Source organism: Botryllus schlosseri, chromosome 14 (genome assembly GCF_051294905.1).
Source record: "Botryllus schlosseri isolate E-star chromosome 14, Bs_hap1, whole genome shotgun sequence".
NCBI classification, from domain to species: Eukaryota; Metazoa; Chordata; class Ascidiacea; order Stolidobranchia; family Styelidae; genus Botryllus; species Botryllus schlosseri.
Window position 1 is genome coordinate 1,167,380 of NC_137249.1, and position 13,151 is coordinate 1,180,530.

The 13,151-nt window shown below is 39.5% G+C and overlaps 2 protein-coding genes across 2 annotated transcripts; both read right to left on the reverse strand.

The window, feature by feature from the left end:
* Window positions 1-87: 87 nt before the first annotated feature.
* On the reverse strand, window positions 88-10,369 carry LOC145454999 (acyl-coenzyme A thioesterase 1-like). Its single transcript, XM_080332951.1, has 5 exons — window positions 9,506-10,369; window positions 8,958-9,056; window positions 8,561-8,661; window positions 1,971-2,208; window positions 88-1,738 (listed from the first exon to the last, which is right to left on the reverse strand). The coding sequence occupies exons 1-5, from the start codon at window positions 9,582-9,584 to the stop codon at window positions 951-953; spliced, it is 1,305 nt and encodes a 434-aa protein (XP_080189077.1). The 5' UTR covers window positions 9,585-10,369; the 3' UTR covers window positions 88-950.
* A 945-nt stretch (window positions 10,370-11,314) lies between these two features.
* On the reverse strand, window positions 11,315-13,138 carry LOC145454997 (DNA primase large subunit-like). The gene has a single exon (XM_080332949.1). It carries the CDS (start codon window positions 13,136-13,138, stop codon window positions 11,585-11,587), a length of 1,554 nt encoding a protein of 517 aa, XP_080189075.1. The 3' UTR covers window positions 11,315-11,584.
* Window positions 13,139-13,151: the final 13 nt, after the last annotated feature.

Below are 13,151 nucleotides of genomic sequence, written 5' to 3' on the forward strand. Positions count from 1 at the left end.
AGTATTTTCTTTCCAACATACGTCGATATCTTTCCGCTGACCAAATAATGATTGATCAACTATTCAACATACTTTTCTATTTAGGGATCTGAAAAGTGAAAAAGCATTCTGTTAGATCATTGCTGAATCATCAGGCATTTACAATGATAAATCTTGAACACAACGAATTTCACCTTCAGATGGAACCCCAGTTAAAAACCATTGGACTAAAGGAAAGAGGTATCAATTGCATAGTGATATTTCAGGTAACACCTGATTACCTACAGGATCATTTCATATTTATTTCACTTAATCACAGTTAAATCATGCTAAAATCAACCAGCAAAATATGATGATTGAGTGCATGTAAAGATTACCGTAATTAAAAAAAAAATTCAGGTCAGCTTCAAAAGCAACGGGTCCATCTTGTATATGAATACTTGCATTGTGGTAATCATATATGCCAGGGATACGCAGCCTGTGTTCCGCAGATAAAGTTTGTGTGGCCTGCGATGCAATGGTAAGTTGGAACTAAAATGGGTTTATAATTTAGCTTAGTGCGATAAGTTTGAGTTCAGCTCAAGTAGGCTAAAAAGGGCCCAAAATAAGAATTGTATTACTAAAATCCATTCATATATTCAATAACATGAATTCTTTTTTTGCGGTATACACGATTTGCAATCAGATTTTCACAATTGCTATATATAGTCCGATATATTCATTGCTAAGTCTGGACATTTAAGTTATCAATTCTGAAAGAGATGATGAGCCTTGCGCTACTAAAAAGCCTATTGCGGCCCAATTTTCATTATAATACTTATAAATGGCCCTCTTGACAGAAAAGGCTGCATAGGTCCTACCACTGCTGTATGTGATTCGCTAGAAATACGGAAAAGAATGAACACTTCTCTTTTGCACGAGTTAATATTTGCCGGTAAAAGAAATCAAGGTAAACATATCATTCCATCGTCTTAAAGCTTTGATTTGGGACAAACCCTCAATTTTTCTGCAACGAAATCAAACATCTTTCCCCAGGAGTCGCATTGAGCTTTTGAATGTTCAGGTTGCTGGCCGCCGTTAAAATGTGGGTCTCTGAACGTCCAGGCAACATTGGCAAGGGGGTAATACTGATGTTCGATCAAATGACCGGCTTTTTCGTAACACAGGAGCTCATAGTCGGGATGCCTTGCATCGTTAAATAGCATTCTGACATAAGAACCGTATTGCAAAGAAGGACAATATCCATCGTACTCTCCCGTTATGAATAAATAGGATGTATCATGCTTGTTGTAAAATGGTAACGTGAACGATTTCAATTGTTCCACGGTTAAGTTTGAAGGAAGAGATGAAATCCAGGTATGGATCCCATCTGCAGACACTGATATTTGAATAGTCGGATTCGAATCAGTACACACTTCCTTGCCTTTGTAATAAAAACTGCCTAAAGAGAAAGGCCACCCATTTATTGTGACCACACACCGAATAAGATCTTTTGGTAAAACAGCAGAAGCCATCAAAGCCAACGTTCCACCGAAACAATTTGCAATGATTCCGACCCCACGTCTTCCATATACAGACGGATGACTTCTCAAGAAGACAGCCGCTTCTTCTATGTACTCTAAATCCATAGAAAGAGCGTCTTCACTTAAATCATCCTCTCCGAAAAACTTCAAAGCAAGGGCCGCATATCCATGACTCGCATACAAAGCAGCTTTAAATTTCATAGCGCCGGGATATCCACCACTCATGCTGATGATGCCTGCAAAGGAATTGTAATCTGGTTACATTGTTATTATTTCTGCTCGGATTTTTTTGACTCAACGCCGCAATTTTGACAAAGTTTGGACTTCTTTTGACATGTCACAAAATAATCACCCTACTCATAAAAGATTGAATGCAACGTAAAATATTATTCCAAGAGTTTGCTAAGCAAAGCAGGGATACATAAAGAAATGGGTAGAAATTTCGTTAACGTTAAGACAGTCTTTTACCTGGAAATGGACCTTTTCCTGGTGGTAGATAGAGGGTGGCTCTTACATTCCCATCCCAAACAGGTATCTCAACAACTCCAGGAGCCATGTATGTTCTTGTTATCGTGAGATGGGGATTAGTATGGAATCTTTTTTCTGCTGACATGTCTTCTAATGAAGGTGTATGCCCATCGAACACACGTAAATCAATATGAAATGGCTTTGTCGGATCCTTGATCAGAAATCTCTCATACTTCCTCTAAAAAGATGACAGATGATTATGGTGGGACTGAGTGAGTCAATTATGATTTATTGTGATGTCGTAACAGTAAGACAGACTTGAAGTACCCTATCCAAATATGCACCAGTAATGCGACCACAGAGTAAATAATATCGGTGAAAATTTGTCGTAAATTATTTCAGATTTGTTGACAACTATGTCATTGCGATGGGGTGCAATACAGTGTAGGCAATTCACAGCTATCCAGAAATGTGGTTTGGTTTACATTGCGTGAACTTGGATAGCCAGTATGTTTTGACTGATATGCTATGTTGTTGGGATGGTGTGAACTTGAGGTTCACGTTCGCGTTCTGTGTGTGAACCTCGGAAATTTAGAGGTTCGCGTTCACAACAGAACCTTGGTAGGTTCTGCACTGTGAACCTTTTTCATATATTACAATTATAACATTATAACATCTTTGGTTCAGATTTATTGCATTTCAACTGCGGGCCACTCTATGCATGGCGCTGGCAGCATTAAAAATCAACACTAAACGAGCATGCACCTTGACAATCTCAAAAGTTTCACTTGCTTTGTTACAAAAGTTTGCTCGAAATATCCAGCTTTCCGTTTGTGAATATTTAGTGACTCTCTGCTGTGAGCTTGACCCGCAATCACAAAACATCACGAGCGAAATACGTAGTCAGCGAATGATCCTTATTCAACCAATCAATAAGATTGGTATCGTTTTCTGATGTAAAAATTCGAGAAGTCGTACGGGGTCAATCATGACTCAATATCTTTACTACATCATTAAAACCAAATCCGTGTGATTGAGGGGTTGACTTCTGCTGTATAACTTCTTAATGGGGTGATATCGGTAGCAAGTATAGAAACCCATTATACATTCTGCTCAATATCAATGTAGCAATACCCAGACGCCGAATACATTGTCCGGTCTGGCCTAGACCGTTAAGGGGTAAGTGTATATTCCCTGATAAGTTGCCGAAATTGTTGCCAAAGCGACGGAAGATATTGATTTTATGGGAGTATTATATCAATTGATTGCCCCAGTTGATACATTTAGCGACGTTTAAAACGCATCAGCATTGTTGCATTATGTGACCCGAGTCGTCGCTAGGTATCGTGTACAACTGTACATTAATATAGGCTATCACTTCATTGAAAGAGAGGGTTGGAATTAGCAATATGACGTCACGTGACGTCATGAGGTTCACGTTCGTGTTCACACAGAACCTTTCAAAAAGGTTCACGTTCACACGAACCTGAACCTTTCAGAGGTTCACACCATCCCTACTATGTTGCATCGAGATATCAAGGCTGGAGATATCAGAGTGGAAAGAGCAATTCTCCTTCATAAAATATAACAGGCTGTACATTTTTGGTACTTGAAAACATTGACTCGCAGTTTTGTTGCTCCGAAACCCTAGTAGCCTACAATTTGGGTTATGAAAGTAATGAGCTAAAACATGATTTTTGGCTGGTTTCAAATTATAACTTGATGGCTCTAATATATTCACCGTTCGAGCCATAAAAATGAAACAGGTGTGGGACGTGACATGCTAATGTGATCACCATATGAGTCATAAAAAATATAACAGTTGCAGGGAATGGTATTGGAGTGCCTTCTATCACTCACCATAAAGATTGGTGAATTGAAAAGAAGGACTTTCAATGCAATGAGAACCAGACATGGGGTGATTACTTCATAATTGTAATCGATTGCGATTACGATTACTTCTGAATGACGCGATTACGATTACGATTACAGCAAAATCAGGAAGTAGTCGATTACGATTACGATTACATTGGAAAAGTAATCACGATTACTCACGATTACATTTATTTTGCATCTTAGAAGGTATGTTGGAAGACAATATATGGATTGCGCTGAAGAGGCCTAACGAGATAACAAACTCCGTTTAAAAGAGATGCGTCATTTGCTTGTTACGTCATAGTGTACCCACTGGCGTAGCAGCATGTGCTGCCGCCCCTGGCTCTCGCTTAAAATGCCGCCCCCCTCAGTAGACCGCAGCAAATTTCTACATAGATTCATGTTCAAGCAATCTTTTCAAAAAATATATTACAAATAATATGCCGCGTCTCAGCCTCACCGCCTCAACGTTAATAACGCCAAAAATAATAAAGACAAGAAATAGCGAACGAATGTATTTCATTTTCGATTCTTAATTAACACTAGTATAAATTTAAGCCCAATCTGTCAATCTGACAATTATAACCAACTTATACAGTTCCTAGGGCCGGTTTACCTTCACAGCTATCTCGGTCTGCTGTACCAAATCGTAACTAGGGCTGGGCACAATGATTCGAGTACTCCAATCTGATGATTCAAGTCGAGTAGTAAAAGACGATTTTTTTCTAGTACTGAAATTATGCGCTCCTCGCCATTGATGTTAATTTATCAACGATAATTATAGTTTCGATACTATTTTCCACTGTGGAAGCCTTGAAACATTGATTGGCCGTATCGCAGCATACAAAACATGTAGTGCAAAGTTATTAAGTTTAGTGGAAATAGCACATTTCAGAAGTCATGATCACCCCTCAACATTGTCACAAAATGCAATGAAATCAGTATGGTCGAAAAAATACCAAAGTATCTTTAATGTGATGTATAACAGGCATTATATTCTTTGTGGTGGGATAAAAGGTACATATTTTAACTGTGACATATGGCATTCTGTTTTGACCTCATATAGAGGGATACTGGAATACTCGACTCGACTCGACTCGAAGCATATTATTATTAATAAGTGATTCAGAATCGAATCACTCAGGTACTCGATTTTGCCAAACCCCAATTGTAACCCAAAGTATAGATCACTAACCTACGGATAGGTGGGCAACTTAGTTGTCACACTTGAATACCCACTACCCAGACACTACTGATGAGACATGTAAAAGCAGCATAATTGGTCATGGTCATCCTATAGTTGGCCAGGCCCTCCGTGCGGTCAAATTTAACAATACTGATCGTAATCGAAACCTATCGTTGCCCTCATTCCGGAAATACAATTTAAATCCTGGTTTGAAAATCGGCAATTTTCCGAATAATCGCTCGATATAATTTCCATTATCATGGTCGATTGGTCATTGTGTTCCGATTGTTAGGAGTGGTTCCATTGTCATGTTAACATATTCCAAATCAGCGCGACATTAGCTTTCGATTGAGACCAGTCTGATTAAATTTTAGCTCCCGGGACGCCAGCTATATAGGACTACCAATTACGCTGCTTTTAGCCGGCTGTGTAGTGTACACTGTGCACTAGGGCTCTTCAAAAATGACTTTATTCTCAAATCGCACTGGCTACTTGATAAAATTATTAGGTTGCTTAATTTAAGCCTACACACCAAATTTGGTTCAATTCCAACCAGTAGCCGCATTGCTACAGGAGAAGTAAGTTTCTATTCATTATATAAAAATAAATAACAAAAAATTTGAATATTTTCTGTTCGCCCCATGAAAGCGTTAGGTTGTCTATAGAAACGATGTTCACCAAATTTTGTTAAATTCCAAACAGTGGAAGCGGAGTTATTACCGTCGAAAAATTTGGATTTGAATAAAATAGTATTTACGGTGGGGACCACTATAATACATAATTAAAGAATTGGTGTGCACTGTGCACTGTGTAGCCTCATTTTGCCGCCCCCTTGGAGCCTGCCGCCCCTGGCTCAGAGCCAGAACCGCCAGGTGGCTGCTACGCCACTGAGTGTACCCATTGCCCATTTTTATAGAGGTCAATTTATCGCGCCCAATGATTTGCATTCATGCCAGGGCCATAATTGCCGCACCCCAAATTTCCCAATAGGGTTGGGAGCGAGCTCGAAGGGGACTCAAAAAGTATTTCGTAAACCAACATAAGTTATAGAGTATTTTCGAGAGATCTAATTAACTTGAAAATCCTCTCTAGATCAATGATTCCCAACCGCGGCTGCGAGCTAGTCTACTTGCGGCTCCCATTGATGTTGGAAAATCCAACAAACATATTATAAAATCAATTTAGAACGAACAAGAAAATTGATATTCAAAAATTGCACTTGCTTGGCTTGGAATCTGGAGTTTGTAATTAAGGGTGGAGACCAATTCCTTCGCTGTCAAGTAGCGATGCTCTACTCAGCAACGATTTCGTTACTCAACTCACGTTAAAAAGTATGCTCACACTCAAATGCGTTTGGATCGTCACTCAAATTTAAGTCTGCTCATCATCAGACTTAATTAAGTGCAGGTGGTGTTGCAACACGTTTTACAACGCTATCTGACCATTAAATCAATGGATCATTTGACTTGATTGTCAAGTTCATCGGCCGCATTGACGGAATGAATGCTTTTTTTCCCATCATGAAAATGTTTTCAAGTCCTATTGTAGTTAATGTGACCATACTGACCCTGGTAATTTACAACTTGAGTTGCTAGACATGCAGTCAGATATAAAGACATCACAATTTGTTTGTGCGTCTCACGAAAGTTTTTTCTTCTAGTCTGCTACGCTTGAGCCACTACAATATCGTTTGATTATATAACAAACCGGAGGTCACGAATTACCATCATACACTGAAGTAATTATAACAAGATACCAGAGGTTATAATTATGAATTACGTGCCCCCAGCTCTACATGTAGGTAATTGTGTGGCGAGATAGCGCAGTGGTATAATCCACGGCTGCAACGCCATTGGGTTGCGGGTTCGAGTCCGACCGAGGTGGACTTCTGAATTACTAGGTGTTGGAGGTTTATCTAGGCTCGCGTAAGCGGTGTCTTACAATAAGCCTAGAAGTGGGCCGTGCTACAAGTCGGCAGATACGGAATCAAAAATGAAGAAAATAGGCCTGGTGTAACTGACCGTTGTAGTCGACAAACACCAAGATTACCTCAAACAAACAAACTCTACAGGTAAATATGACCATCGGGGGCAGAGAGATGATTAAAAATCAATAGTAATATAATGCAATTATTGACGAAATTCAGTCTTCAACTTGTGATTACCACCCTATGGGGGACGAATTGCTGTTTTGGTCCTGATTCCAGCTACAACCCATGTTAACATGATATATAAGCCCATGGCCATGGCGGCAGGTCCCAATGTTGAGTAAAGAATTGTGAAATAACGATTGGCGCCCGTTTCAAGTAGAATCATGTGAGAATAAGACGAAGCGAACATAAAATTCTGCCTTCAACTTCACACCGATATTGTACTGCAAGCTGCCGTTACGAGAAACGGCAAAAACGGCTCGGTTTTGATATATATATATCACCAGCTGTTAATTTTTACTGCTTCGTTGTGGAAATCGCAATGTTTTATTTGACGAGTACAAAATTCCAAATTTTTGTCCGGTTTACGTACGTACTAGATAGGCCTACTGCTCGCCAAGCAGCTACGGTCAAATTGCGTTTAACTAAGCATAAGCATAACCAAACATCAACCATAAGTTAGCCTACTATTTTAAACTAGGCAGAGCGGAGATAAATTATACTGCTGCGAGGTAGTGGCGTGTGGAACGTGTTGATAACCTGATATACAGAACGGCGGGTGTTCCTATAATGACACTAATGTACGACGTAAGTACATCGAATATCTATTTAGTGTGGATACTTCTTACGCAATGACGCGCAAAGCTAATAGGCTGCTTCTGACGTAATAATGAGCAGTGGCGTTGGAAAATCAGACGTTTGTGCTGTCACGAGCCTGGTATAATATCTCTTCCCTGTTCACGAATGTTCAGTTTATGTCATAGTCCTTGCAAAAATAAAAAGTAATCGTTCTTTCACAGAGAAATCGATTAGATATAGGAAGTAGTCGATTACGATTACGATTACTTCGGAATTTTTTCGAATGTAATCGATTGCGATTACGATTACTTGAAAATGCTGTAATCGTCGTAATCGATTACGATTACTAATTGCGATTACCCCATGTCTGATGAGAACATGCGCCTTTGCTGAGTTATTTAAAAAACAGAGTGACATCTACAATATCATATGCTAAGCTTTTGTCCATGGTGGTCCTATTCTGGTGTGATATTATGATGCAACAATCTCATGTTTGGCTTAACCTTTGGACACGGCGAATATAAATAAAGGTATTGAGGTCATCATGCTGTGTAATAATCAGTTTTAAGTTAAACACTGTAGTGTCATTCACATTCCATGTTGTTTGTTGTATTATTGCGAGTGATTTGACCCCTTTCGTTGTTTGCCAGCTATCACAGCTAGAGATAATTCCCACAGTTAAAATCAGTGCCTGTTCAGGTTCTACACGCTTTTTGTAAAAAGACGTATCGCTGATGAAATATTGGATCAATTACTTGCACTACTTGGAATAGAGCAGATTGAATGTGATTATCATCTTACCTTATTTAGATTTGAAGGCTTCATAAAGCTCATAAATCCCATAGCTTCAACGCCTTTATAATCTCCACCAATTGATTCACACCGATCAAGACATATCTTGCCTGGAAAAGAAGCGTTACCGTGACTAACAGTTACACAGAAACGACATACTAGACGCACTTTTCTTTGGTACAATCCAACTGTCTGAAAAGTGAAAGCTGGAGGAGTCTTATAAATGCATTATCACAAAATTTCAATCATCTTTTCTTTCATTTTCCGTATATATATTGGTTTATACACCATATATTTCACCAAACACAGTAGCGTGAATAATACTGTGTAAGTTGAGAAATAAAATTTGATGCGTCTGCATGATCACAATCCACAAGGCACAAGTCAAGTAGAATAATATAATTACCTCTGTTGTCTGCAATATAGTGAGCAAAACATTCATATACTGCGGCATTTGGTGCACGAATGGAAGAATGCAAGGTTATTTTCATGGAAGGCTGGAGTCCTGAAAAATTAATCAGGATACATTGCTCAAATTTTACCTTCAAACTATAGGATACATGATTGGGAAATATCTAGATATATTTCTGACACTGCTCAGTGCGCACTCAATAGTCCAAATTTGAGGAATTCATGAGGACCTTAATCCATCAAAGCAGAGATTCTGATCCCCCTCTTCTCAGTGATCTCCAATTATAAAGGTTGATTCTGCATTTTGGCATAGATTTTGATGCGTTATTTATATCATCCTTAATTGTCAAAAAGGTTGCACACCGCTGATGTATAGTGTGAGCATTTGGCACAGTGATTCTACCTGTTTTTGTTCGTTTGCAAACCTATAGCCATGCTTCCAGTTCAACAGTTAAATGGCTGTACATTACAATACAGATCAACCGCTCAATTCAACAACTATACATTGTGATATGATAAAGCTCAAGCATGGTTGATACAAACCTGATATTTCAACAATAATAGGCTCGTCAGCCATACTTGGGTCCTTGTTAGTTATCACACGAGCATCAAGAGAAGCCATTAAAGTATATTACGAGTCGAAGTAAACTATATCTATAAAAGTATAGAATATAGCCTACATTACATATATTATAGATTTATAGGTATCAAGTATACAACATTTCTTGTGATTGAGTGGAAAATAAGGAAATCCGCTATATGTGTTTATATTATATTTTTTCAAATCAAGATTCAAATTTCATTTTAAAATATTGATTAGAGTTCCAAATTTGAAGACGTTTCAATATGAATGCGAGCGATTATGGGCTAGTTCCAATGTATACACAACACAAAGATATTTTTGAGTGCAGTGAAAGCCGCTATTTGCACGCAGTTCATCAACTCAAAACAAAATACAGCATCCTGGAGTGCGAAGTGATATGTAGCTTTGGATTTAATCACATGCTGAATTAAACCGAAGGATTAACCGTGAAACGATTAGGATTACAGACTACAATAGTGTAGTTCTGTAGCAGAACCCACATCCCAATTGATGGCATGCCGTATCTGAGAGCAAAGACTAAGATATTGCATAACTGCAAGATATTGCACAACTGTTTACATAAAATACATTCCTCGGCTCAATGTATCATTTGTGTCCAATCGAGCGTGAACATCACAGCGAGTGGTTGGAGAGCAAAGAGAGGGAGAGGGGGCGAGAGAAGCATTATTCACCGATCTGAACACCAAAACATGGGGTGGGTGACGACGGGCGGGTTGTACAATCAATCGAAAAAAAATCATTAGATTATATTTTCATCTGCCCAGGTCACACACATACAATGTACAATGCGATATACAAAACACACAACACGATGGAATGAACAGATGTAATTATAAAATAGTCAATGTAATTATGCACTGACCATCGCCATCCGTTGATTCTTCCTTACATGAAGAGTTCAAAACTGTAATACCAGTATGCAAAGGTGGTCGGCATCATATCAAAGGCTACGATATATCATAAACAACAAGGGACACCTTTTGAGATCTACAATAGAGTGCATTGTAGAGACCTGCACACAGCATCCTTACAGGACTTTTTGTCGATTGCCTTTTATTATACTATCTTCTTTTACTTTTCATACAGTGTGATATTGTGCATGCCTCCTGTTTACATGGCCTATAGGCCAAGGTGAGTGTCTGATTCCGAAGACTACTTCAAGTCTTTTCGACACATTCCTATATCTTTTCATTGTATCGCATTTTTGTGGTGTATTGAACTGATAAAAATTGCTAATGAACCGAACTGATCGATTAAAATGCATGATGAATTTTCGCTGTCAGCATCTTCGATCCAACGTACCGTATTGATATTTCATTGATCTTAACCGTAGAACAGTATCTCGACGGCTATCCGACATCCATCGTTCCATCCATTCTACTGAATAAATACTAGCCGGTACTCGAGATTACCAGACCACGATCAGACATAGGCCATCAGCCTCGCCTTCATACACATGTCAGCTCATTTTTATCGCTTGCCCTGTTTCCCGTTATCTTGCTTCACTTTTCATTCAGTGTGTATATGAATAAATATTCTTTACCGCCTAGGCCAGGTGTGTGTCTGATTTCGAAGACTTCTCCAAGTCGTTTGCACACCTTCCCATCTCCTTATTGTGACCAAAATTTGCGGTTTCCTTGAAAGGATAAATAAACTCAACTATATACACAACCTTGATATAACTTTTTCTAATGAGGTCGTCAACGGCATGGTACTGAACCTGATCAATCGGTACTCAGTCTACAGACTTACAATGGGCGCAGGTAAAAATCCCACAATTTTATTCCATACACATAATGGCAGCAAAATAAACGGTACACTTGGCAAAGGGCGAGCTGCGAGCACGTATCCAACAATTGCAAAACAACATATTATTAAAAAATTGAACTGTACAAAATATTGAGAATTTCCGACCCCAAAATTCTTCTCATCCATCAGAAGTGGTAAAAGAAGAGTTACTACTCAAGCAAAAGTAGAAGTATCGGCAATGCTGTAAGTTTCTCCTTATCAACAAGTCCTCAAATATCTTCTGGCATCTCGCTCATTAACGCATCTAATTCCGAATCAGTCATCTCGTTTTGAGTCGGCTGAACCGGCTTGGACCAATTCGGCACAAAGCTGCTCGCCGAGGCATCATTTTGATTCGCCAAACGATTCGCAGGCTTCCTCTCTCCGTTACGAATAGCTTGACTCGCGTCAAAATACTCGTTGGGATGAATAACTTGAAACCCGGCATCCTCAACTCCGTGAGTTGCCTCGAAATATTTCGTGCAAGCTATCTGAAAATGCTGGCCTTTCATGAGAGTTACGATTTCGTCAATGGCCTCTTTTGAAATACGATAACTGTGCAGACGTTGTTTCAAAAGCTCTGGCGAGCTATGTTTAAATGGACACCCGTGGTGGTCTCCGGATCCTGGGGTATTTTTGGTGATGATGTTCACACAACTGTAGGGGCTGTAATTTGTGCGTTTGCCCTCTTTTCCATACATATGACGTATGTTATAAGCGTGCTCCTTGTTAAATTTCTCCTCTCCGATGCTCTTTGAGAATTCCTCTCTCCAATGCTTCATGGCTTCCTCAAAAGTAATCCCAATTCCTTTGAGAAATAACCCATACTGCAAGCGGCCCCAGTGTTTAAGATGGTGCGCGTCACGGAACACTTGATGGAGCTGCCTCATGCAAAGGGGGAAAGACGTTTTTGAAAATTCATCGAGATCTTTGATCGAGACTTTCCCTGCGTTCTTATTAGGGTCGTAAGCTTCCGAAAACGCATTCTTGTTGAATCCTTTTAGTATGGGGATGAGTCTATCATCTTCTTCCAACCCCGGTAGAGATCTGGCCGTGCAAGCGAGAGCTTTCGATAGAGATTCTCGGAAACACGTGCTGATAATCGATATCAAATCCGATTGAGGCACATAAGCGTATCCCTTGTGGATAAAAACACGACGCGTCGCGACCAAGTTCAACACCTCCGTGAAAGGAACTTTAAAGAAGTTTGAGCTTTGCAGTTTAGCTCTTGATATGTCGTGCGTTACAAGAACCAGATGGTTTGAAAATTTGTCTTTTTCTTCCTCTGAAATCGGAGTGTAGGTCAGATTATTCGCCTTTAAGAATTCCGAAATACTGTGGGACGGCTCGTTCGCGAATCTAAACTTGAACAAGTCCACTTCTTTTTCCAGAAACCACCGACGTAATTCTTCCGACCGGCAGTAAGCTAATCGCAAAATAAAATGAGATATGTGATCCTTGCGTCTCCATTCCAACTCTCTCTGTCCGATATCTTTCGACGAAGTCAGCACAAACCCAACATAGTTTTTCCTCAGAAATTCGGTCAATTTATCTTTGTACTCCTGACTGTGTTTAACGTAAGTGACGTTCAGCGTGTCCAGATAATGCAAGACTTTGACGCGATCGAACGCGTACGATTCGAATTCTTGAAGAGTGACGTTACACAACGGCGGTTTTTTGTACATCATTAAGCTGTGCGGGTAAAGTTCATCGGAAAATCCATCCATAAGTCGCAGTCTCTTGCGACGAGACGACAAAGGTTTCGGTGTACCTCCAAATTGCATATTTTCTTACAGT